The sequence below is a fragment of the Neopsephotus bourkii genome, unplaced genomic scaffold, assembly GCF_033783945.1.
Source record: "Neopsephotus bourkii isolate Nb327-2 ecotype Australia unplaced genomic scaffold, CSIRO-AGI_Nbou_v1 NB_1780, whole genome shotgun sequence".
Taxonomy (NCBI): Eukaryota; Metazoa; Chordata; class Aves; order Psittaciformes; family Psittacidae; genus Neopsephotus; species Neopsephotus bourkii.
In genome coordinates, this window is record NW_026902254.1 from 1005525 (window position 1) to 1030852 (window position 25328).

The 25328-nt window shown below is 38.3% G+C and overlaps 1 protein-coding gene across 8 annotated transcripts in view; it reads left to right on the forward strand.

Moving 5' to 3' along the window:
- Positions 1-14716, forward strand: part of EVC2 (EvC ciliary complex subunit 2) — a 74445-nt gene extending 59729 nt beyond the window's left edge. For 3 of the 8 annotated variants that reach the window (XM_061379765.1, XM_061379766.1, XM_061379772.1), the window contains 6 exons: positions 1356-1583; positions 3763-3977; positions 5405-5492; positions 11818-12011; positions 12884-12985; positions 13463-14716. In XM_061379765.1, coding sequence (XP_061235749.1) covers positions 1356-1583; positions 3763-3977; positions 5405-5492; positions 11818-12011; positions 12884-12985; positions 13463-13733 — 1098 coding nt within the window. In that variant the 3' untranslated portion in view covers positions 13734-14716. Of the gene's footprint in view, positions 1-1355; positions 1584-3762; positions 3978-5404; positions 5493-6906; positions 7962-10582; positions 11763-11817; positions 12012-12883; positions 12986-13462 lie in introns of those variants that run through there. The other 5 variants (XM_061379768.1, XM_061379771.1, XR_009729479.1 and 2 more) reach the window with 4 other exon arrangements.
- The last annotated feature ends 10612 nt before the right edge of the window (positions 14717-25328 follow it).

Genomic DNA, 25328 nt, shown 5'->3' on the forward strand with positions numbered 1-25328 from the left:
CCACTGTGGAAAGCTGTAGTTGATACCAACACCAAATAAATAGTGGACTTGGAGCTCTCTTAGAATCATAAAATGGTTTGTGTTGGAAGGAACTTCAAATTCCATTCAGTTCCAACCCGCTGCCATAGTCGGGAACACTCTACACTAGACCAGGTTGCTTAAAGGACCATCTGACTGGGCCTTGAACACTTCCAGCTATGGGGCAGCCACAGCTTCTCTAGGCAGCTTGTGCCAGTGGTTGGATTTGCTTTCTCCCTCTGTGTCTTCTCTCTCTCACAGTCCAACTTCTGGGGCCATGTGGATAATAAAGGGAGAGAGAATAAAATTAAACTGATAATTATTTCCTGACTTTGAGGATTCATCTACCCAAGTGTTAGATATGCTGCAGCATGGCCATCAGTGTCTAACTTAGACATCCATACCTATGTGACACTGGAAACACATTTTGTGGGGTACAAAACATACAGATAAGTACCTTTTCCTTGGCTTTGACTTAAAATGACAAGCTTAAATGGAAGCATGTAAAAGAGGGTAATTGCAGATGGGTGCAGTCCACACTGTGCTGCAGAAAAACGGTTACAGTGGCAATATCACTGACTATGAATGTCAGTGCTATAGCATCGAAAGCTCATCAGGCACATTGCATTTGAGCCTGTGCTGCACATGCTGTATTTGCCTTTCACCCTTGTATAGTTTCCGTGGATGTCCCATCAAATGTGTGGCAGTGACACAGATACTGAGTTAAATCATGTTGATTTAATCCTGTTTGATGTTCATTCAATCCACTTTTAATCTTGTTTGAAATCCATTACTTTTGATTTACAGTTTAACTTTGTTTTACATAAGATTTTTGGTTATTTGTTTAAAGAATAGTGGGTTGAATTTCATTGGTCAGTATTTGTTATCAGTTTGGTAGTAATTACAGTCTTTCTATAAATTTTGTACTTTTGCTAAAACAGGGATGTATTTTATCTTCCCATGTAACTGACCACATAGGTAAGCATAGGTTTATTTGTATTTTTAATTTTTACTTATATTAAAAATTATATAGACCCTTGTATTTTAGGTTTGTATTTAATATTGAAGTTGTGAATACCCTAAAACAAAGCCTGAGCTCTTTGAAATATCTGACCATACTGTAATATTAATCACTTAAACACAGTAAAATCTTGGGATTTAATGTGAAAAGCACTTTTTAAAACAATGTATTATATTGTCAGATAACAGAATTGATTTCTTCAATGCTTTAACCTGCTTGTTAATTACAGAGTAATAAAACCATGGGCATGCATGATGAGGTTTTCATGAGGTTTTCTGTTAACCTTGTTATCTTTTGTGGTTTGGTATTTTTTTAGGTTAAGCACGAGTTGCTTCTTGAGAAAGAGTGTCAGCTGCGCGATCTGGAAAATAAACTGGGAGAGTATATTGCTGCTTTAGCCTTTCAGAAGACTGTTAAAAAATCCAAAATGTTGGAGCTGTATACTGCTATCATAAGTGTGCAAGCTTTGCTCTTTGAACAGCTGAGCATGTCCAAAGCCCTGTCAAAAGTGGAATGTATTCAGATTTTAGAAGCACACAACCCTGTAAGTAATGAAGTCGTGAAAAGGAAAAATTCCTCTTAGGAGACAGCAACTATCACGGTAGCTTAGTTGACTTTGATTTAGCTGTGCTGATTTGCAGCTCCTGGTTGTCCAGTATTTAATTTCTGTGATTATGTGCTTTAATGAACTCAGTTAAAGGAATAAAGTGAAGAACAGTAGTAGAGCCAGGAAAGACTGTGCATCATTGTGATTTATTTTTCTTATAATTGCATCCAGAGATCTACACTGTATTTTGATGGCTAATTATTATGAGCGACTTATTGATTGCAAGGAAGATAACGGGGAAGTGATTGTGAGTCATGACTGGGATAGTGTGTAAATTGTCATGACTTTGTTACAAAGTTGACCATGTTATACTGCTATCCTTATGGTAAAATCCATAACCACATGATATGCTTAAGTCATAGAGCTTTTAAAGGTTATATATAAAGCCTCCTACCTGTCTCTGTCTCCCTCCAAGTGCATTTACACTGTTTAAATAGCAGAAACTTTGGAAAGGCCTCCTCCCTTCATCGTATTTATTATATACTTGGTGTGTGCCAGTTTTCTGAACCTTTTTTAATAATTCAGTGCTTTGTATTCATAAGGATTTTTTATTTTTTTTTTTTTTTTACATCTCCTGTTCACAATCATCCAAGTGAGGCTTGAGAGAGCACTGGAGTAGAACCGACAAAATGGGTTTTTAAGAGCAAAACTTCTTTGCTAGAGGGCATCATTAGATAGCTATTGCTGTGAAAACTCCTGGTTAAATTTTAATGCTTTCATCTCTACAGCGTTTCTCTTTGCATGGCAGCTAGAATGCTTATATGATTCTAGCTTTGCTTAAATTTGTATGAAATCTGTAGAAAATAGTGAAATTCTATGTAGACAGAGTATTATAGAAATAATTTAATCCGAAGTTATTGCCTTTTATGCAGTAACGGTAAGGGGGCTCTTGGAAGAGGTTACTTTTAAGTTGTCTGTCCTTGAACAGATGAAGAAAAAGAATTGAAGGAGGGATGGAAGAGAGACCTGGATTTTTTTATCCAGTATGCATGAACTGATTTAAGACCTATTTTGCAGGAAAAAATATTTTAGGCATTGTTTAAAGAACCTGTTAGGCTTGGATTGCAGGGGCTGTTTCCTGGTGATGAAACCTCTTTCTCTTGCTGTGGTTTTGTCTAACTCCTTTGTCCAACTAGCTGGCAAATTTTAACACCTGTTGCTTTAAAACAAATACATCAGATTGCAGAGGATGCCCTAATGCTGACAACATCAGTGATAGTTTTGCCAGTCAGTGAAACAAACACATGTGGCTATATGTGAATTTGCTTCATCCCCTTAGAGATAACAAGTTAACCAATTTTGGTGTTGGATCTGAGCAAATCTTGCTGACCAGGAAGCAGACACTTAATTAAAGATGCTGTGCTCCAGTGAATTTGTAGTCTGAATAGAGCTGATGGGATGGAGGAATAGATCAAAATTCAGCGTTTTGTCCAAGATACAAGTTGAGAAATAGGGAACTGAGATACTAAGAAACTTAAAGGTTCAGGTCAGACAACAATGACGTTGGAAAACTGGATTATGGAACTTCCCTTCTGATGTCTAGTTTGGCTCTGACCAAAGAAAGGTCTTCGTCATGAGGGATAAAGTACACTTAAGACTTCGGGGTTTAACCCAAAGAGCATAGTATTTTAACCCTAATTTTATCACACTAAATGTGAATTACTGTTTTTTCACATAAAACTCATTGATACTAGCTGTTTATTCAGTATAACTAAATCTACTTTAGATTTAACTCAGTCTGAGTTTCTCAAGCTCTTTTCAGAGGCTTTATGCAGCTTATAGATGAATCCTAATGGTGCCATTCTTTTGTTTGAATCTGAGCCATGCTGGTAGATGTCCTCTACAGTGGAAGGTTTCAGAGGGCACTGACCTTTAACACAGTGAAAATTGACTCATATCTTTTGGCATTGTTCTTATATTCCTGGTCTGCAAGTCATGTTTGCCGAAGCCGTGCAATGAATTTGAAAGTGTAATGACTGCAAGTGGCTGGGTAGAATGAGAAATGAATAAACTAATATCAGAAATTCTGATACCATCTTTTTTCTTGTCTCCAAATGAAATTCACTTTTCCAAGTTAAATTATGACTTTCTATCCTTACGTCTTTTCAACCTCTAGGAGATTGAAGAACTTGACAGGAAGCTGGAGTATGAGATGTTGCATAAGGAGTCAGCTCAGCAGCAGCACCATCTAATGAGTAGACAGAGGTGGAATCTGGATGGGTTGGGACTTTCAAGTGAAGCTGTGGAAACAAATGCAGACAGACAGGTGACAGTTCTACTAAGACAGGCTATGAATAGATGTGGGCAATTTATAAATCTGCATCAGCAAAGGTAAGTCCTTTGGTCTCAGGTTCTATAAGCAGTCCTTATAAACCATAAGATATTACAAACAGCAGGCTAAATATTCTGCTGTTGGGGAGGGACTATGCATGTGTTTGAACAGTGCATTTTTGTGATGTAGCCCAGAGCATAACTGAGGAATTTTGGGAATATTGAAATAAGAAACATGAAGTAATAATAACCTAGTTGTGTATAGATTATGCTGTGTCGTATGGCAATCACCATTTCCTGATGCAGATAGTGGAAAAATAATAATACTCCTTAGCAGCAAGGAGGAAAACTATTTCAATCCTGTTCCTTTGACTCCAAAGAAGGTAGGGACTTCAATGCAACCTGATCTGCGGGGGTCAGGGGAAGTAACTGAGATGATTTAAATTAAATTTCCATCTCACTTGTCACACTGTAGACTGAATTCCCTGTCACATAGGCATTTTTGATATGATATATGAACTCTTCTTTAGAGACATGCTCAATTTCACTTTTCCCTGGCCAATTTTTATGTAAAGATATCAGTGACCAAAAAAACAAGGTATATGGAAGTATCTGGTCATGAAGGTTGCCTAGCAAAAATGGGTAGTAATGTGCAAAATTACAAAGTATTGTATTACCTTCAATAGGGTTACAGGAGTTAGGTATTACATTTCTATGTGTATTGTACAGTATTAAAAGCCTACCACATTTCAAGATACATGTATGATCCTGAGAGGATGTTTTCCATTACAAAGAGGAATTTCTGTGAAACAATTGATACATTTAAAATGGCTTTGAGAGGCTTTGAGTGGAGTTACAGCGCTCTTAAGGCTGTTTCAATTCTGAACATGCTGGAGCTCTGCTAAATGTGATTACTGACTCTTGCAGAAGTGAAGAGTCACTAGAAGAACAAATAGGTTACTGATTTGTGGATGCTACTGTAGAGGTCGCTCAATGATGCCTTCAAAGAAACAGCAACTAGCCTTTACTGTTTACCTGAAAACTTAATGGAAGAAACAAGTTTTGTACTTTTACCAAGTGACACGCGGATGGCTTCATGGTTCAGTCCAGAAGCAAAAAAAAAACACCACTAGTGAGGGAATTAGCTGTTTACTATTATATTCCAGCAATAAAAAGATCCACAACTTGCCATAAACTGTTGTGATGAAATTTAAAGAGGATGGAGACAGGTTGAATCGTGTCACATTGGAGCGATTCTAGATATGAAGTGCGTGCAAGAGCATAGCCTTAGATTCTGCTGTCGTGTTTGTTTGGTGGTTGAGGGAAGAAGGGAAGAGAAGTTGGCTTATTTTAGAAGTTATGCTCCTCACCCAGCTTTGCTGACAGGAAGTCACGCTTCCTGAATGGATGACTTTCAGATATTGTTTTCTGTAATACAGTTGTTGCGCCTGGGAAGACTTCAATATTAATTCTGTCTTTCACTTCAGCTTGAGAGATGAGCAATGGAATTGCGTGGTGCTTGAAGATCTCCTGGAAAATATAGAAATGGATGCATTATTGGCACTTTATAGTCAGGTAAGCATGAAATTGAGCAAAGCTTCCAAGTTTAAATTAAAGCTGTATCTGAAAATAAGCTTTTCTTCTTTTTTGGGAAGTGTTACAAGTGTATTTGGAGTGACTATCTGCTAATAGTGGCTGCCGGTTCTGCTGTTTGCTGTCTATATTATCATTTACTTAATTCTGACCTGCTTTCAGCTTTTTTAATTTTGCTGAGTTATATTTCTTTTTATTCATTTAAAAATCCTTTCAGGGTGTTCTCCTGTTGCATTTCATTCTGTAGAGAAATAAATTGCCTGAATTTCTGTTTTACAGGTAGATTTACAGTCTGATTTTCATGTAACAAGACAAGGGGTTTGTGTAGGTTTTAATGAGGAATGGTTGCATTGATTGTGTTACAAAACTAGAAGATAGAAGGACTGCTAGTTAAGTTTTCTAGTATCACTACTCATAGCGTTTTTTAGAAGAGTGTCACCGCTTCAGGTATTGGCTGCCTGTCAGTCCCACAAAAGGCATTAAAAATGAATCACTGCTGTCCTCAAGTGTTATCTGCAGGCCTTGGTTGAGATATGTAGCTGGTGTCAGAAAGAGACTCAGCGTTGGAGCCTTTTGCATCCAAGCATCTTTCCTCTCAGGAACAAGTGTGGTTGCAGTCACATGAATCATAAATTCAGAGCTTCAGAAGTCAGCAAGCCAAGGGAGGAATCACTTAGACTAAGGGTCTTTCAGCTTTTCCTGTGTCTTAGCTTGTTTCTGCTCAGTTTTGTGAACTCTGTTGTCTCCTGAGTTAGATGCCTATTTTAAGCCAGCTGCTCTCATGAAGAATTGGAGTGAGACTCTTGTATATTTTTTCTGTGTTAGGATATTCACCTGGAAGGTAGCACATATTTTCAGACCTGTACTCTGATTTAGGTAAGGAATTTGCATCACAGTCTCTTAAAGTTCACTGGTGGGTGATAATCCCTTCAGTCTCTGCCTCTCATGAGGACACTCAGGCTCCATTCAGAGTAGAGTCCTTTTGCAAGTCTTCCTTACCTCTGAATATCTGGCAACCTTATGGCTAAGGCTCTGTCCTGAAATAGAATATCTCATTCTGTGCTAATCAGTTGAATGAAACAGTGGGAATTCAGATTTTGTCTTAACACTTTCCAGAGCATCCTGTCCTCTGGGCATAATAATAGAAACATCAAAAGCACATTCTGGTGTGTCTTGCAGTGCTACAGTTGGAGGTGTTTGCTGAAGAGGTCATGACCAGCGTTACCAGCCTCCCAGTTTTAAATCCAAGCTATGTATTGCTGTAGAGTTCGGGGGCCGGGTGCGGGTGTGTTTAGTTTTATTAGTATTATTATTTTCCTCTTTGATTTCCCCCCACCTCCTGTTGCAACTGTTTGGTTTTTTTCAAACTGGTTTGCTATCCTGTCAGCCTTGACAGTTTGGGATATTGTAAGCAGATATGGCTCTCAAGAGCTGCTGAATTCTGTTCCAGCCTTTAGTTCCTTCCCACTGTTTTCTGCCCCCAATAACCTATTGTGCATAAAGCTCCTAATATTTCATTGGGATTTCACTGCATTCTGCTGACACTGCTAAACATTTCTGCTGCAGGCCTTTGATAAGGTGATATGATATTTTTCATAACCTTGGTAAGGTTATATGGTATTTATGATGTAAATATTCATATGATGGTAAGTTTAATCTTTATTTCTTTATAACTTTAAACTTTATGTGTATTCATTTATGCTTCTTTAAAATAACTTGCATAAAATGATCACCCACTGTTTTCATTATTCATTCAGTTTCAGAATGGTGATGTGGGCAGTGACAGCTATAATACCTTTTAGAGGCAGTATGAAATTAGAGGCTTTATTTTGCCCATTTTTAGTTGCATCTGTCTAATACTTCAAGATTTCAGAACTTTTTTCTAGGAGAAAGATGATCTTTTGGCCTGTTCAATGTTCCTTTTTTTTTTTTTTTTTGTGAAACAGTTAGGGAGGCTTCTGTGAATATTTTGCTGAAACATACAGTGCTTCAGGTACATGCTGAATATGATAAATAGAAGTTAAGTCTTAGCTAAAATAAACTCCTTTCCACATTTGTAGAAAATAAGCGTTATAGCAGATAGAAAAATTGAAGATGCTTTGAAAGGTCCTTTGGCCTTTGCTGGTCTTTCTCTGTACTAGTGTGGGTTAAATCAAAGGACTTGCTTGGCTGTAGTCTTTTGAATTCTTCTTATACTGTTTGTTGGAGTTTGGTTTTTTTTCCTAGTTCATTATGTATTTATCTGACAAAATATGCTGCATCTGTGGCCATTATAAAGGCTTTAACAGCCCAGACCAACTCCTCCAGATTAGAACTACTGAGACCATTATCATAGTTTAATTCCAATAGTTTTAAATATGCTGTTGCCTTGCAATCTTGGACTAATTGGAGAGACCATGTACAGTGTTTATTTAGCAATTTCATCAGCTGGCAAAACCAGTCAGCACTAAGTGGGAAGACTGCATTAATCTCATACTGTGGTTCTTATCTTGCCATACTCTTGAGCATAGAAGCTTTAGAAGAAGATGCATGTAACAAGCCAGATGCTCAGCAGAAGAGTTCTTATCTTGCACAGGATGTTGTGAAATGTTTTTCTGCTGCTCTTGGGCTTGGTTGTCTCTGCTAGAGCCTCAGCATCTACCTCCCTCATAAAGGCATGAATTCAAGATTTGTGCCATGTTAAGATGAATGCTAACCTCCAGTCAATTGTGATCTCCCCAGCAGCCAGGACTGCTGATAACTGATTGGAAGTGGCTCAGGGAGCACTTCCACTGGTTCCTCAGGACCCTTGGATGGATCCCATCTAGCCCCATAGATATGTGTGTGTCTTAAGTGGTGTACCAGATTGCTGACTATTTCCTCTTGGGTTACAGCAATTTAGTTGTCTTCTGTGATGATTGTTAAGTTTCTTGGGCATAGATGCATTGTGAAAGAGCTTCTGAACAGCATGACTTGTATTCTGCAAATTGAGAGGGTAAGATCATTGCTTTGCAGACTACATAAACTGAAAATGTCATAATTTTCACAGTATGCACTCCTCTTACCACCCTAGCAGGTAAACAGTGACCTTTGATAATTATAAATTTTGGTATCTTGAAGACAGATTTAAAAGCATCACTGTCACTTCACTGCAGTTGAAAAACTGCACTCACTGTTCAGTGTATACTTGGGGGACTGCTTTGTGTTTTGTTCATAAGATTCCCTGAAGAAATCATTAATTTGTGTAAAAATGCATTTGATATCATTATATGTCCCATTGGGGTTTTTGTGTTCATATTTATTCACATAAAGTGTAGCCCAGAGATATTCTGGGACATAATTTGTTGAAATTCCATAAAACACATACTTATTTACCCTGCGGATATACAAAACATCTGTTCTCCACAAGTATAAGTCCAACTATAATTCCAAACCTCAATATTCTTAATTTAACTGTAAAGAAGAATGTGATTAGAGATGACTAATTTATTAAGGCTTAGAGTGCAACATGTTCCTGCTTTTGGATGTGCTTATCGTGTGTGTGATATGGGAATCGATTTTTAAATCTTCCCTTCTCCCTCATTTTCATATAAATTATGGAACACAGTACATTGGCAAGTATTAGGAAGCTATAGCTATTGTACCTCTGCATCTTGCACTCATTTGTTTCTTTAAGAGGACTTTCCTCTTTAGGATTGTTTTCAGAACTGTGCATGCAGTCCCCTCTGGAAAACCAGGTAATTTGTGCTTTTCTACATTTCATGTTTCAGCTTATCCTTATCAAGGCAGATCTAGGTCAATAAGAGATTTGCTTGAATGATAGTCAGTTCAGTATCATAAGCCTCTGGCTGAGAAGTTTCTTTTAAATAAACTCATAATATAGTCCCAGGTACACCAGTTGCATTCTGGAGACAGCAGATGCAGGCAGAGTGTCATGTGGAAACAGCACAGTAAGCTTGAAACACAGCACAGATCGAGTTCACTGATTCTGCCGTTAGTTGTTGAAATTCACATTGCTCAGTCCATATACTTAAAAGTAATTCTGCTGTGTGTAAACTACAATTCATTCCTGGTTTTATTTTGACCATATAATATACCAGAAGAATCAAAGTCACCCCACACTGGAGCGCTTTTGGTCTGACTGGTTGACCATTCCTGTATTTGCATGCACTTTCACTTCTTCCCAGTTCTGCAAGCTGGTCTGAATAGCTGTGAGCATCTGGAAGTGCTGCTCACTGCTGGTGCATGTTCACACATCCGCACTCCCTTGGCCATACATATGTTAGATGCCAGTGGGCCCCTGTGCCACTTTCGGTACTGGTGACAGCATTGTGGCACCTGGCAGGAATACTTAATTGTGAATTCTGCTGTGTTAGAAAAGCATTAAGGATTCCCTTTCAGTTCCCAAATCATAGTTGATGTGGAAAGGTAAGGGTCAGAGTGGAGAAAATGTTTTAAAGAGGAAACTTACAGAGGAAAGCAGTACTGAAGTCATCTGTGTATAAATTACTGACTTACAGGTCCTGAGACCATTTAGCCAAAAAGGGCAGAATACATCACAGAGATGTGTAATTTTTATTCTCACTTAATGTGTTTTTTGTAAGTTTCTAAAAGAAGAGGTTTTAAAGACTAAAAGTACAACGCAGTCTGTCTACAACTATTGAATTTAAAAGGAGGTGTCTGAATTAAGATTAAAGCTCTTATTTACATTCTTCTCCAGAGAAGAATCAGACCGTTTCCTGCACTAAGCCAAAACAGACATCTCTTTTACCTAACTTTAGTTCCTGTTTAGGATGAAGACATTGGATGTTTTAGATATTGCATTAATTTATAATTTTTCCTCAATCTTAGGATTTTTTTCTTGTTCATTTTAGTATCTCAGTAGTTTCCATGGAAAACTTATAACAAGAACACTGTAAAACCCAGGAAGCTTTGGGGACATGGCTATTTTTCCTCCTTTCAGAGTGGAGTTCTTTTCTTGGAGAATAGTCATGGGTTTTTATTTTTTGCCAATCAAAATTTGGGTTAGGACTGCATTGGGAGTGATTGCTTTGTTTTTACGTGGATTTAGCAGAAAGATTTGTCCTTTACAGGACATCCTTTTGGTAAAACGCCTTCTTGCAAAAGAAAAGAGTGATTTAATAAAGGCATCTCATGGGTGCATTTGCTACTCTGGAAACTGGTCATGCAAAGCAAGAGGCAGAGTTCAAATATTTACTGTGATATTTTGAATCCATTTTGGACAAAGAAATCAACTGTTTTCAAGCAGGGTGGGACCTTGTAGGTTTTTTATGTGACATGGGCTTTGTAGTCATATCCTCATCAAGTTTATAGGAAAGTCTGCAGAGCAGAGGTGACTCGGCTGTCGTGAGTCATCTCGAACATTTGGCACGTCTTACCTAACTTCACCTACCTGAGATGTGTGGATGGTTTGAATAGACTACAACAGCTTTTTTTTCTGACATCCTTTGAGGATTTTAACTTGCTTTATTTTACTCAACTCTTTTATTTCCATGTAGTTCTCAATACATTGGAGACTTTTCATATTTGTTATACAGACATGAGGTGTCTGCAGAAACAGCCCTGGAGACACAGTAGTTTTGAAAGCAAAGCAGAAAACAACAGGATTTTGGGGTTTGGAGGGGGAAATGGGGCTGGTTGATTGTCTAGGGAGCAACTACATTTGAACTTAGTCTATTTGAGCACTATGTTAATATGGTCTACCACTGACCTTTGGGCAAAAAAAAAGAGAGGACATGTGGAAAAAAAAATAAACCCCAAACACCAAAACAAAACCAGATTTTTCCTTTACCTCTTAACAAATGTTATTACAAGCTGCTCTCTGAGTTTATCACAGAATCTTGTGTTAAGAGAGGCTGCACAATGAAGTGCTCAGCCCTGGCAACATATAAATGTTGTCATTAGGTTTCAGAGGCTATTTTTTCTCCCTTAATTTTGCAGAGCATAGCTTCATTAGTATCTTGAAAGCATTTCTTCATAATAGTACAAGCCATAAATTAACTAAACCTTACATGCTAGATTATGGTTGCATTGTATTTTTTTCAGACTGAAGGGCATCAAGTATATGCCTTAAGCACATACACTAAGATCAGCTGTTTTTCTAACACTGACATTTACTTTATCCAAAATGAAAAGGACAATCAAAATATATATGGGTTTCTATCCACTGTGGCCATGGGACTGTGACCACTTGACACCAAAATTGTTGCCACTAACATGATTTTCAGTAATATTTTTTGTTCTATAATGAATAATTCTTTTCTTTTCAGTGCTAAATTTATCTGTCTTCTATTCACTGATCCTCTAGGAGCTTCGGCTGGCAGGCTATTTGGCTAAACTGACATGGGTACCAATGAGGATGCTGCACAGGGTCCTGAATTTGTTGCTGCCCTCCAGCTCACAAAGTGAGATACTTTCTGTCCTTGATTCCATCAGTAAATACTCAGATGGTGTTGCTGAAAGTGACAGTAATGCAGACGAGTCTGGCAGCTCTAAGAAAAGGTAAGCGTGATATTTTTTGGTAAACCATTGCAAGAAAAGATTATTGCTTTGCATATGTGTATGTTTGCTGGACAAGCAGATTGACAGCAATAATAAAGATCACAGGTGCATAAGTTTCCTTTTGAAATATTTTTGTGGGGTAAAAATACTTTGAAAGTGCTACCTTATTTCATGAAATATTTAAACTATAATAAATTGACAAAAAGATAATACATTTTATAACTTTTGGAGTTAAGTGGTTGTTTTATAGATGTATAAATCTAGTTCTGATCATTTTCTTTCTCTTTACTTTAACTGGAGTTTATGAAAAAATTTTCCTTCCAGCATTTTGTATTTATAATATTCTAGCACACTTGATTTCAGGAGTATAGAACTCCTAATGATATAAAGGAGGTCCTTGTTTCTAATAATAAAGGTTTCAACCTTGCCCTTTGTAGTTCAGTATAGTAGTCCCAAGTGGCCACTGATTTTCCCTCTACTCACAGAGAAGGTTCATCTCCCAAAGTCTTTATCCCTTCATTTTATCTCCATTACCTGCGCAGCTAACACGGAGGTGCTCCCAGATATTCTCTCCTAACTCCTTGCCATGACGTGGGAAGGGGAAAAAGCAGATATTATGGCATTGGTCCCTCTAGTTGTCAAACATGAGTTGTCAAGGAACAGATAATGGTCCTTGGGACCATTCCCTGAGGTGTGATCTTAGCTGATTTAAATTATTTATGGCAGGGCAGCAAGCAAATACTTGAATGCTCTTACTGACTGTACTCATGGTATTACTGTCGTGGGTTTGGTAGCTAAAATTAGAAAGGGGAGGAAAGTGTGTTTATTTGGAGATTTGCTGCTGGGAATTTTTTCCTTTCCTACTCCTTCAGGAAGAACCAAGAGTTGTGGCAAGCACTGGAGAGCAAATTAAGGCAAGATCTGATAAACAAAAGTTTGGAAAAATTCCCTTCTCTAAACAAGAGAAAAGACAGGTAAGGAGAAAACAGGAATAAACATACATGGTTTTTTTTAATACTTCATTTAGTCTCCAAGGTTTCTCTTTTATCTGTTAGAAAGCAGAAAATAAATTCATAAATACACATTTTCTGTCAGTGTTCTGCTGTTTCCGTTTCCTAGGACATAATCACACATGATAAGCAGTAATAGTAAATGCCTAAAAAGATTTTTCTGTACATATCTACAAAGCTCACATATTTTTCATATGCACTGCCCGTCTTCCGTATGCTTATTTATTATAAGGCTAACTTTCCTTATGCAATTTTATATCTCATAAAACAATATGTGAATTATTTGGGATTGGACTGGAAATTACAATTCTGTCGGTTGAAATTCTGTTTCCTTTAGCTTTCGAAGTCACTACTTCCATGTGAGAACATGACATAGGAAGTTATGCTTTTTTTTTCCCAAATTTTCTTTTTTCAAATTTTTTTTTTTTTTAATTACTGTAGCTTGGTAAAGAAGAAACAACTTGCCCTCTTGGAAAAAGCACCATTCGTTCATCTTGGATATTCACCTACACAGCCTGCTATGGAACAGTCTGATCCACCTGCTTTGAACACTGCAACTGCTGAATCCATAGAGATATTAGAAACAGGGGAGAAGGTATTTTTGTTCCGTGGGCCCAGTGATCCAATTCTTCCTTTGCACAGTTCTCCAAGGAAAAAGAAAAAGAACTTTCTTAATTCCAAGAAGGCTTCTCATGCAAATGCGGACTCATAGGACAACTTCCCTTCATAGTATCAATCGGGAGAGAGGGAGTTATTTAAAATACCATAAAATAATGAGAAAGAAAGAAGAGTGCAGTTTAAATAACATGTGCATTGCTTTAATCTCATGTGTCTGACATTGTAAATAGCTGCAGTGTAGAATGGCACAGTTAGAAGTGTACATTGTGAATTTTTTTATTCTTCTCAGTATATGATGCAGTAGGTGAAATATGGGTGTTTTATGATGCACATGCTGGCAGGCAGCACTCTCTGTTCCTTCGGTACATTTTGACCATTTTTGCACTGATTTTACTGTAGTTGTACTTAAACAAGTCATATAGAAAAGTTATTTATTATGCAAAGTAAGTCCTGATTCACTATTTTTGTATTTATATATTCTTATAATAAGCTGTGGTATAGCAGGTGACATGAGGAGATGAAGTGGATGACCCACAAGTCCTCTGTTCACTGACTTTCCGCTATGCTAGCTAATGTACTGTTTAATGTGTTCTTAATAGGCTTTGAATGTTACTTCTGCAGTCTCTGTTCTTTAGAGTTAGCTGGTAGTCCAGCTCTTCAGCGTTTACATATGTAGTTGGCCTTGCATCCTGGAGTAACTTCAGTGTTTCACTCTTGTTTCTAATCTTACTTCAGTTGAGCTGTGAATGTGGCTACAGTTCAAAACTGTGTTAAAGGTTTGCAACCTGTTGCAGTCTCGTTTTTTTTTGTGAAATAGCATCACGTTTGCTTAGTAGAAAAGGGAAAAATGTAAATGGCCATGGAAAACTTTCACAAGTTTTTTTGATTTCAGTGCTGCCAACTGTCACAATTTTAGGTGGGTATTTTTTGAAGTTCTTATTCCTGGATTTCTCTAAATCAATGAGAATATCATTTTACGTTTCAAAAAGTGTTCATTTTAAAACCTCTGTTGACAGAAAGAAGCCTGCACATGTAAACCCTAAATACAGGAAAAGGCTAATTAAAAGAAACATATATATCATTTTGATCCAAGTCTGCTTGGAGGGGTTTTTGGACTCTCTGTGAACCTCTCTGAGGGTGCTATGCTTATATATTTTACAATTTTTCATGTATGGCATTTCTGTGTCTTTGTATTAATAGTGTGCCAATTTTATTTTAAAAATTAAAATGTTACAATATATGTGTGTGTGCAGTTGGCATCTATCTCAAGTTGAAAAAACATGCATTTTTACCCCACTTCTCTTGACAATTTTGAATATTCATCCCACAGTAAACACCAAGCAGTGTTTCATATCGCTATTAGCATTAAAAAAATGTATGCAGTAATTAGCCTAATAATCCCAGTTATTTTTTGATTGCATTCTTCAGTCTTTTCATGGAAGTCATCGCTCGCACAGAAAGAAGAGTCTGTCAGCATTGTGGGAGTTCAGAATCTCTATGTTTTAATGTGTCTTGTAGATTGTCCCCAAGCATGGGTGGGTAGAAGTAGTCTGTCCTATCATGGGGGTAGGTCAGAGCTGGATAGGAAGATAGGGGTGTTTCAGAAAGGGGTTTGGCCCTATGCAAGAAAAGTCAGTAGAAAAACCTGAGCTGTGGTCAGGGCTGCAAGGAGTAATTGAATGCTGAAGAGCCCTCTCTTGAATGTGAGTCTCCCGAGATTTCTTTGCAAGCCTGAACTGTAGGCTGTTATAATAGGAAAGGGAAATGACAGTACTGATCAAAGATAAAACATTGGTGCCAGTACCTTTAATCAGTTACAATAATACAATGCAAAAGCTGAATATTGGCTGCAATATCAGTTTATTTTCCTTAACAGATAATCTGTATGTCTAATACTAGAAGACTGATCTGTAGCTCACACACACCTCATCACAAATTCGAAGCAGCTCGGAGTGTAACTACTCTAGTAGGGAAAGGCATGTCCTGCTATGAGTCAGTTTCATATCATTCAATACATATTTAACGAAATGTCCAGATCTTAAAATGTCTTGTGCCTCATAAAAGAGGTACTACCTAGGTAGTAGCCCACTTCAGTACAGAGTTGACTTATGTTTTGTTTTGAGTCATTCAGAGGACATAGGAGGGCCAGCTGTTGTGTGCAGTTCTGGATTCTGAATGTTATCCATATGGGACAAACTGTTCTTCATTCTCATTAAATTAACATCAGAAAGGGACACCTTGCAGTCTGGTTGAACCTCTTATTTTAAAAAGAAACAGTGAAATTAAAATGATAAAAGGATTTGATCAGGGTGCTAATATCATGCTCATTATAGAATTGGGATTTCAAAGAAATACCTCACTTGTTTAGCAGTTTTTCTTACTGATTTCTATCTGGCTATATAATGCATTTTACTGAGATTGAAAGTACTGGAAATGAAGGACCCTCTAATGCCACAATTAATTGTGTTCCCCTGTAAGTTCATTACTTCTCATCTTGTCCCAGACTGTTGACAATGAACTGCCATCTCCATTACAGCTGTTGTCTCCCCTCAGTCTGAAGCTGTTGACCAAGAAGCCAAAGCATACAAAGAACAAGCAAAGATAACTGTCCTTGGGCCATGATGCTTTAATCCACGCAATAAAAACTGTCTTACTGGCAATGGTATATTTTATTGAAGAAATTATTCTCCACACTGGAGAATAAACTGTAGGTTTTTGTTATTATTTCTTCAACATGAGCTTAAGTAATGTTGCAGTCTGCACCCCCTGGACAGCACATCCCTTGTGCCCAGGGCACTGCCTGGGCACAACCTGGGCTCCTGGTTCAGGATTTTCAGGAGGCTTATAAGTAGTGCACGGGGTCCTTGGCGTTACCATTGGCCCAGCTTTCTGCTCATGGTGTGATCCCTTATGCAGGACCATGTAATGCTTGTCAGAGCTAGAAATGCTTTGGTGGGAGACAAAATGCTAGTGCCATGTAAAGACTCAGAAAATTATTTTAAGATACTTCAGCCCTTTTAAGATTAAATGGGCACTTACTGGAATGTTTAGTATTTTCAAGGTCCTCAGTGTCCATAGATTTAGACAGAATTAGTATCCATATGCTTTTGGGCCTGTGCAACTAATTGCAATGGGGTAAGTAATTATTCACCAGATTTTCTGCTGTGTCATAACTAGGATCCTGTTGTTCACATTGTATGCTGTAGTTTCCTCATGAATGCATTTAGTGAAGTCTAATCAGTCTGAGTAATGAAGTTTTTTGCCACATCTCTTAGTAGAGTTTAAACAAAAATCACAGTGTCATAGATAATAATCATGTGAAGCCTGCATAGTTCCCTTTAGAAAGAGCAGTTTCAAAAGATTATTTATTCTCCTTGCCATATTTCTGGCTTTGCATATCAGAGATACAGATGCTGGATTAGCATGCAAAATGTTACTCACTCAGTTGTTTAGTTTAACTCTAAGATCAAGCTTTTATTTGAAAGATTCAAAGTGGACCTGCCACTTCACTACTGAAAAATGTAAAAATGGAAGAAAAAGGGTTGACATTTTTATGGGATTGTTATGTTTAATGGGTAACTTCATGTTCACTGATTGCTGTAATGGTTTGGAATTAACTTTTCAAGTGACAATGTCTCTTTAATAAGGTCAATTCTACAAAATACTTGTCTGCTTTATTTGAACCTGGGGAAATCATGCTGATTTCTTTCATTATCTTGTATATGCTCAGCTGCTATTTTAACACCTTTATTTCTTCTGGGGAATGTTAATTTTTTTATGTTGTTATCTTAATACAACCCCTGGCCAATAATTACACTGCTTTCATCAACAGCTCTCACTTCCCAAGAGATTGACAGCAGGATTTTTGAAGCACCAAGCACCAAGTTCACTCACTCAGCTGACCCAGTTCCCTCTGCCCTGTGACAAAACGTTTTGCTGCTGTGTCGATGTAACTGGTGCAAATACAGATGTACCAACATAAAGTTTATTTCCCTTACTGAATTACCAAAGCTATATTGTCACAGGCTTTTGAGAGCTGTATGAGAGTTCATCTGAACACTTGTACCAACCAACAGTATCATGCAAGTGATGAACATTACCCTCCTAGTCAAGTGCTCCAGGTGGGATCCAGCCTTTGCTGCTTTCCGCTTCTCCACTTGAGTCCTATTCTGCAAAATGGCTGGTGAAGGCCACCAGCTCAAGTCTTCAGTGCTCTGTATCCAGTTGTTTTCAGGGACTAAAGCAAGAAAACAAATGAGGCTCAACACTTGTGAAAGACTATACAGTGTGCTCACTGTTTGCCTTTGTGTTGCAGACAAGCTGTGATATAAATGGTCCATTTAATGAGAACTGATAATGCCTCTCTGTATTTGAGCAGTCTGTGCCTCTTGGCATATAAAACCCCTAGTTATTTTTTCTCACCTTACGTGCTAGAGAGTCATGCTGACGGAAAGCAATTTGTTTTCCTCAAGGTTCAGACATTCCTCTGGAGAGCAGGAGACAGACATTTGGTTATATATTCAGGGAAGGGAATTATAGTTTGAAAAAGTCTCCATTAGAGCGTCTTCTTCAATTGTGCCAGAGAAGCTTCCTGCAAAAGAGAAGCTGTGTATTTTCGGCTACTTCTGTTTGAAATGGCAGGTATTGTTCCCAGACAAAACAGCATTCAGAATCTGAGGGCAGAACTCGCTACGTTTGTGAAATCAGTCCTTGCATTTGAGTAGCTGAGAATGACATCAGGTTACAATATGTGCATGATTTTGTAGTTACTCAACTGAACAAAAATATCTCTATGGAGGGTGTTCAAGAAGGAGTAAAATATTACTTTCAGGAGCATAAATTGAAAGACCATTAGGGAATATTTTTAGTGGACAGACTATATTAGTGCTTGTCAGGTTTTTCCAGTTTATTTTTGTTCTCCTTACAGCTTGACCATCACTAGTGATTGAATCTGGTCATGTCTGCCTGCAGATTCTTATTCATTTGCTGTTGATCACTGGTATTTCATCACTCTGAAATTACCATCTCTGCTGTATCTGCAAATTGGCCTTTACGCATATTGCATACACAGGAATATGTCACTGCTCTTTGTATACTGCAGAAGCTGGGTAATTCAGGGTTGCGTTATTGAAAGTGATCTCTTTCAAAGGGATCTCTGCTTTTTGCCATCCTTACGTCTTGGAGGGTATTGAGGAAGGGGTCAGGAATTAGAACCTCCTGTGAATGTTTACCGATTTATGTCTTCAGACCATCTGAAATAGCATAAATGCTTCATATTCTTTCTTGTAGCATTTTGAACCAGTTATTTGTTCTGCTAATGAGGAAACGTTCTCAGGATATTTTTTTACAGCTCTGTAATGAGTAAATGTTGCCATGCTCTCCGTTTCTCAGGCAAGAAGGATCAGAGTAATTCAGTGACAGTTTTAATATAAACAGTTCTTTTCACAGTAGTTTTTTTCCAAAACTGTGATACATTTTTCTCACAGAAAAATTTACTTGTTTCCGTCTCAAAAGATTTGTCTCTTTGATGTCTGCTTTTCACCAGGGAACACAGAAAAAGCTGTATTTGTATCCAGAAAGCTGGGAGATTGGGCTCAAGTCCTTGCTTTATCCCAGGTTTCCTTCTTAAACCTCCCTTTCTTTTCCAGGAGAATGAATATGTTAGAGATTGTGATGCTCCCTTACTGGGTCAAACCCAGTAAGTTATCATTATTAAATTATTAAATTATTATTGGATTAATAAATTGTCATTAAGTAATAATAACTAGTAGTAGTATTGCCAGTAGTAGAAGTAGTATTATAATCCTTTAGTTGTATGGCTAAATGATGGTTTGATTAACACCAAGTAGCTTTGTGGTTATAGCTGGTGAGATGCCACTGGCCAAATGTCTTGGTAGGATATTGCACACTGCTTTTCAAGAACAGTACCACTCAGCCCCCTTGCCCTCCTGCAGCTAACGTGCAGTCCCACCATCCCACCAGCTGTAGAGAGGTACAGCAGATTGAGGTGTTTAGAAGAGTCTTTCCTATACTGATAAATTTCATCAAATTCATATAAATCCTGTCCAGTGTTCCCCCCACTGCCCATAGTTTTTTACAGGAGAGCAGCATAGCTAACCAGGTTTCTGATTCATCATCTGTGCCATTCTCAGCACCATACTCTCCATGTATCTTTAATGGCATTATCATCTGTTGTCTTCAGACCATTCATTTGGCAGGTTTAAACACCTTTAAATTTTGATCTTGTCCTTCAGTGTGCTTGTTGCCTTTCCCAGTATTGTTTACAAATGTAGTTAGAATACAGATTCTGCAAGAATTTCATCTTCCAGGTTATTAGTAAAAATAAATGGAAAAATGGAACGTCTTCCAAGTTTCAGTAAAAGGATCCATAGTTGTTAGCATTTATAATAAAGTAGAAGGAAAATCAGAAGTAATCCAAGACCTGAACCCAATACTCCTGTCACTGCTTGCTCTTATAAAAAGTCCCTCTCCAGATTTCTTTTAGGCCCCTTCAGCTACCGCCAGGCTGCTCTGGGGTCTCCCTTGAGCCTTCTCTTCCCCAGGCTGAATGAGGCGAGACAAATTGTCACATGCTCTGAGAGCCAAACACCTAAAGAAGGCTCCAGGCTTTTTTATCAACTGCTTTGGTTTCAGCTCATCCAGATCATCATTTGGTCCTTTCATCCAGATTTGGTTTTCAATCCTGAGTGAGTTAAACCAAGAAGTCTGTGTGAATCCCAGCAGTGTATAAATAAAGATCTGGGAACTGAGGCCCCAGTGCACTGCACTTGCAAATAAAATAACAAGTGAAAAATCACACCAGCATTGGAATAAGGCAGTTTGCAGCCAACTGTTGAATATGTAACACAGTCTCTTGAGGAATTCAGCTCCTGAGTAGCACAGCAGCGGAGGAGAGGGGTTTATGAGCTGACTGCCTCCTCCAACCCAGGCACAGAAAACCCAAATTTCCTGTGGGCTTTTGATGCAAAGCAGGAAGCTGTACATTAATGTAGTGTGCACTGATCTTTAAAAGCATCTTGCATGTTGCTGTCAAGAGCAAAGTTAATTTCTGATACCAAGCCTAGACTGCGAGTGAATAAAATGAGATTACAAAATGGCTTTATTCTGAGAATAATTGTATTGCTGCCTTTGTGTGTGCATTTGGGAGGTTTTCTTCCTAATTGAAGTGTATGGAGAGAGCACTTCCAGCATTTGGAAATAATATTTGCCAAGGACATGTGATAAGAAAATTGTGATAAGACAAGCTGTATACATCCTGGGGAGAAAATCCCCTGCAGAAATGACCAAGCATCTTCTCGCTCCTCCAATTTTTAAGCATATGAATAGTTCCCTAAGTGCAATAATACTATTTACATGAATAAAGATGTCAGGGGTTCATTAATACAGTACTGTGACTCAGTGTTGTATCAGACTGGAGAGTAATTTAGGTTGGCACAAAATCCTGCTAGCATGTTCTGGCTGTCAAAGCATTCTCTATGTACACAATACGTGCTGCAATTTGTTTTGCTTTATTTTGACCATCTAAATGTCACAGCATCTAATTGAAGTTAAATGTCATGGCTTTAGCCAGAAGTGGAAGGTGGGTACAGGCACTACTGCAGGAAGGTTCAACTGATGCCTACAACAGGTAGTATAGATTCAAATAACTCTCTTTTACTGTTTCATTACTAAATGAAAGTAGAGAACAGGAACCAGGAAAATTTACTCAATGCTACTGAGTAGGAAAAAGGTATTCAGATAATCATCTATTTCTTCTCCTGAGCTTTTCTGTTATGTATGACTTCTGCAAAGCAGAGGTATATTTTCATTGTGGGTCTCAGAACATCTATATACAAGACACTGAATGCTAGACATCATGGTTAGGAAGGAGAAAAGCTGTATATTATTAGACTAATGAGCATACTTGGGCATAGCAGAGGAGCCTTCCAGCATTCAAGTCTTTCTTCAAACAAAAACAGAAGAACATTTCAGCTCCTGGCTGCAGTTGCCATGGGAGCAATTTTGAACAAATATGTAATTAGAGCTGGTCAACATTTTTAATGCAGGAATGGCTTTCATTTCAGAAACAAACTTGTTTAGCACATAATAACCAAAACTGGAATTGAAAACATTTAGTCTGGTTTGTTTCCGCTTTCCTTTTTCTTATTCTGCTTAATTCCTTTAAGTGGCTGAAAATCTTTATTTTTCCCTTTTCCTTGAAAATGAGCCTTTTTTTAATAGAGGCAAAACACATTGCAAAATATGTGGATAAAAGAGTTGGTCATTTAAAACCAGTCCTTCAGGGCTAAATTCACAATCTTGGGACCTTCTGTTAGTGTTAATAATAGAGTAGGTATTTAAGCATCCAATACCCAAAATATGATCTTCAGTGAGTTCTTCACCACCACAGTTTTAACTTTAAAGGCACCTACATTTCAGAAGCCTTGAACCTGTATTTTCCACAGTTACCAGAATTTTTGTTAGTAATTGTATGCCAATGGTCCAAAGTAGTCCTGTCTCAATGGGGGTGCATGGCTTGGTGTCTCATTTACCCTGAAACATGTTCATCATCTACAAATCAGATGGGATGACTCAGTTGAGCAGCTGTGTGCTGCTCCCAGATCAGCGTATCCTCTGTGTTCAGCTGTGGGGCTGGGCTGACATGGGGTTTGCCAGCAGACGTGGATCACACTTGCTAGAGGGAGGAGTCAAGACACAGGTACTTTCTTATTTAAAAGTTCTTCTGGTTTTTTAACTTTCTGAAGCCCTCCTAATGAGTCAGCAGGGTTTTATAACACAAAAGCGGTTTCTTTGAAGAAGGTGTTTTAGTGTTTCATCCTCAGTAAACACTCAAACGTATATAAAAAAGAAGCCCTAGAAATCATGTGAAGATTTCTTGAACTGGAAGCCCTCCCCATCTATCTGAATATATAAAATATATATGAATGGAGGCACTGTAAGCTTTGAAGCAGAGGTATTCTGTTGAACAAGGCTGAGTTATGATGCTGTCCCTGCCATAGAGGTAGCCTTTATACTGTCTGAATTCTCCAGGATCTGTAATGTAGTTGCCTGAAGTCCAAAACTCCAGTCATTCAGCTGTATGAATTTCAAATTAAGATGGCATCATCACAAATTAGTGGATGGAGAAATGTGAGACAACAAAGTCATCTGGTCTCAGTGTTTGACCTGTTCAGGACCCTTGGTACAGTCAGCCTGAAGGGATGCTGAGTAACCCCTTTGCTCTTTACCCATTGATGTTAAGCAGTACCACCGACTATCACTTTATAACCACCATTATAAGATTTCTGAATGAATTAAAGATACCTGGTGAACATTGAGATTATGGCACTGTTACACTGGGTCTTTGCTGAAAGCAATTCACTTACTGCGTTGAGCAATTGCTGCCAGCTTGCGTGCCCAAAGCTTCTCCAGCTTCTGCGAGCAAGGGCTGGGGTTGAGCCCTGGGTGAGTTAGGACCAGACCGTTTGCAGGAGACCAAAGGATGTTATGAGGCCAGTATGCTCAGGACATTGCCTTTCTCAGCTGCAACTTGCTATGCTGTGGGAGGAAGTCTTGGCTTTATCGCTGCAGACTGTGTTAATCAAAACGAACACCAACAAATCTGTAGACTCCTTTCATGACAGTTAATATCTACACCACCTAAATGGCTATCTTGGAGATATATTTGCCTGGGTGTGCATGGCTGTATTTCTGACAGAAGAAATCTGCTAATTCTTGTTGAAGATGACGCTGTTCTGCCCAGGAGCTGCTGCTGCGGTGGGCTGAAGTGCAAGTAGTTACTTGTGTGCCATGCAATTGCATTACAGAGATTAAACCTGTTGAGCATATCTTTCCATCAGTCCCTAGAGGAAATTGTATCGGGTTTTTTTCTTAGCTCTTCCTAAGGCTTGAATTAAATAGCCAGCAAGCTAAGTATGCCTATGAAACCGTGGTGTTATAGTACACATCTGTGAAAATTTCACTTGGAGACAGATCTTGAGCACTGATCCATTGATGTTAACAAATGTGTCCTAACTGATACCCCTTGAAGCTCTGTTGATGATTCATATGTTTTTTGCTCTGTTGGTTTGGGACTTTTTAATTTCTCTCTTTGCTTTAGCATAAACATATAAACACAAGAAATAAATACATCTGTGCATAATTTCTATATTGCAACTGGAAACAAATCCTCAGACTCGAAATGCATTTCTGCTTTATTCGTCTTTGTACACAATCCCATTGACTAGGAAATTTTCATTTCATTTGATTCCCACAGCAGTTAAACTGAATAAAGGTCCTTTCCAACACTAACTATTCTGTAACTCTAACTGCTCCTTTGGGTTCAGACTGTCTGGTGATGCTGACCAGCCTTGCAGAGTATAGAGAATTGCAGGTGGAATGGCAGTTACCAGTCTGGTACTGCACCGAGCATGTACGTCAAAGCGCAATTTGCATTTCTTCTTTTACTCACTTTGAGTGAATTTTAATTTCTTGAATAGCAATTTGCTGTGTTTCAGTAATATGGGATTCACATTGCTTCCTTCGGTATGGTTTTGGAATTAGCATGCCTACTACCACTTAACAGAGGGGAAAATGAAGTGCAGAATAAATGGATTCAAGGAGAGAGTAGTATTTCCAGCAAGTGCTATCATGCAGCATTTATCCCATGAACCTCAGTTAGGAGCAGATGATGCCTTTGCTTCCCAACAAGGGGTGAAGAACAGCTGATGCTTTACATGAAGGCCTGTGAGAGCAGTTAAAGGAAAAAGAAGACAATGATAAAAGTACTTCTTGAACATGCAGCGATTTGAATGAAGGACTGAAATTATTTCATTTCAGATAACACAGGCTGGTCATTAAAAAGAACATCTTTATTACCGACACCATTTAAGTTATTCCTTGAGAACATTTCAAAAGTGCTTTAGTTTTTATGGCATTTTGAAGCTAATCATTTAAAAATAAGGCAATTGCAAAGAAGTTAGTGTGGAATTAAGGAGTACCAAGCCAATTCTACTGTTCTATTTCAGTGAAATGTGTGTGGGAGATGAGAAAGGGATAGGATAAGAGTTTCTTTTAACGGACTAGAAACCTGTTCAAGCTGCCATGAGGTTAAATGGATATAATGTTAGATCTAAAATTCAGAAGTATGGATAGACTCATCAGGAAGGGTTGCAGTGAGCATGCAGAGAGTATAAAAGCTTTAAAAACCTGTGTCTGGATACAGCCCTCCTGAAGCTCTGTTTCCTGTGGCAGTTCTCAAATACCAATGAATTTCCTGGTCTAGCAGAGTGAACACTGAGTCAGGAGTAAGCACCGGGTTCAGAGTTACTGCTTACATTGTCTTGGATTAGTCAGTTCATGTCTTGTCTGAAGTGCTGATGTTATTAATAGCATGAAATAATGATATTTAAATTACTCTTGTTGATTGTAGTTGATTGGAAAAATAGCTATTCTGGTTGCTTTTTCTTGAATAAAATCTTGATTTGTTTCCACAAAAGCCACAGAAGTAGCAAGTGTTTTGACTAAAAATAGGTCTCCTTGCTCCCCATGGGATTGCTGTTTGGAGCTGTATACCTTGTCCTATGCTATGGCCAGGGCTCATTTATGGGGCAACAGGGGAAGGCACAACATACTTTAGATACTCCCATTGCATTTCAGACCATGACTACCAGGCTGTGCGTGCCACCAA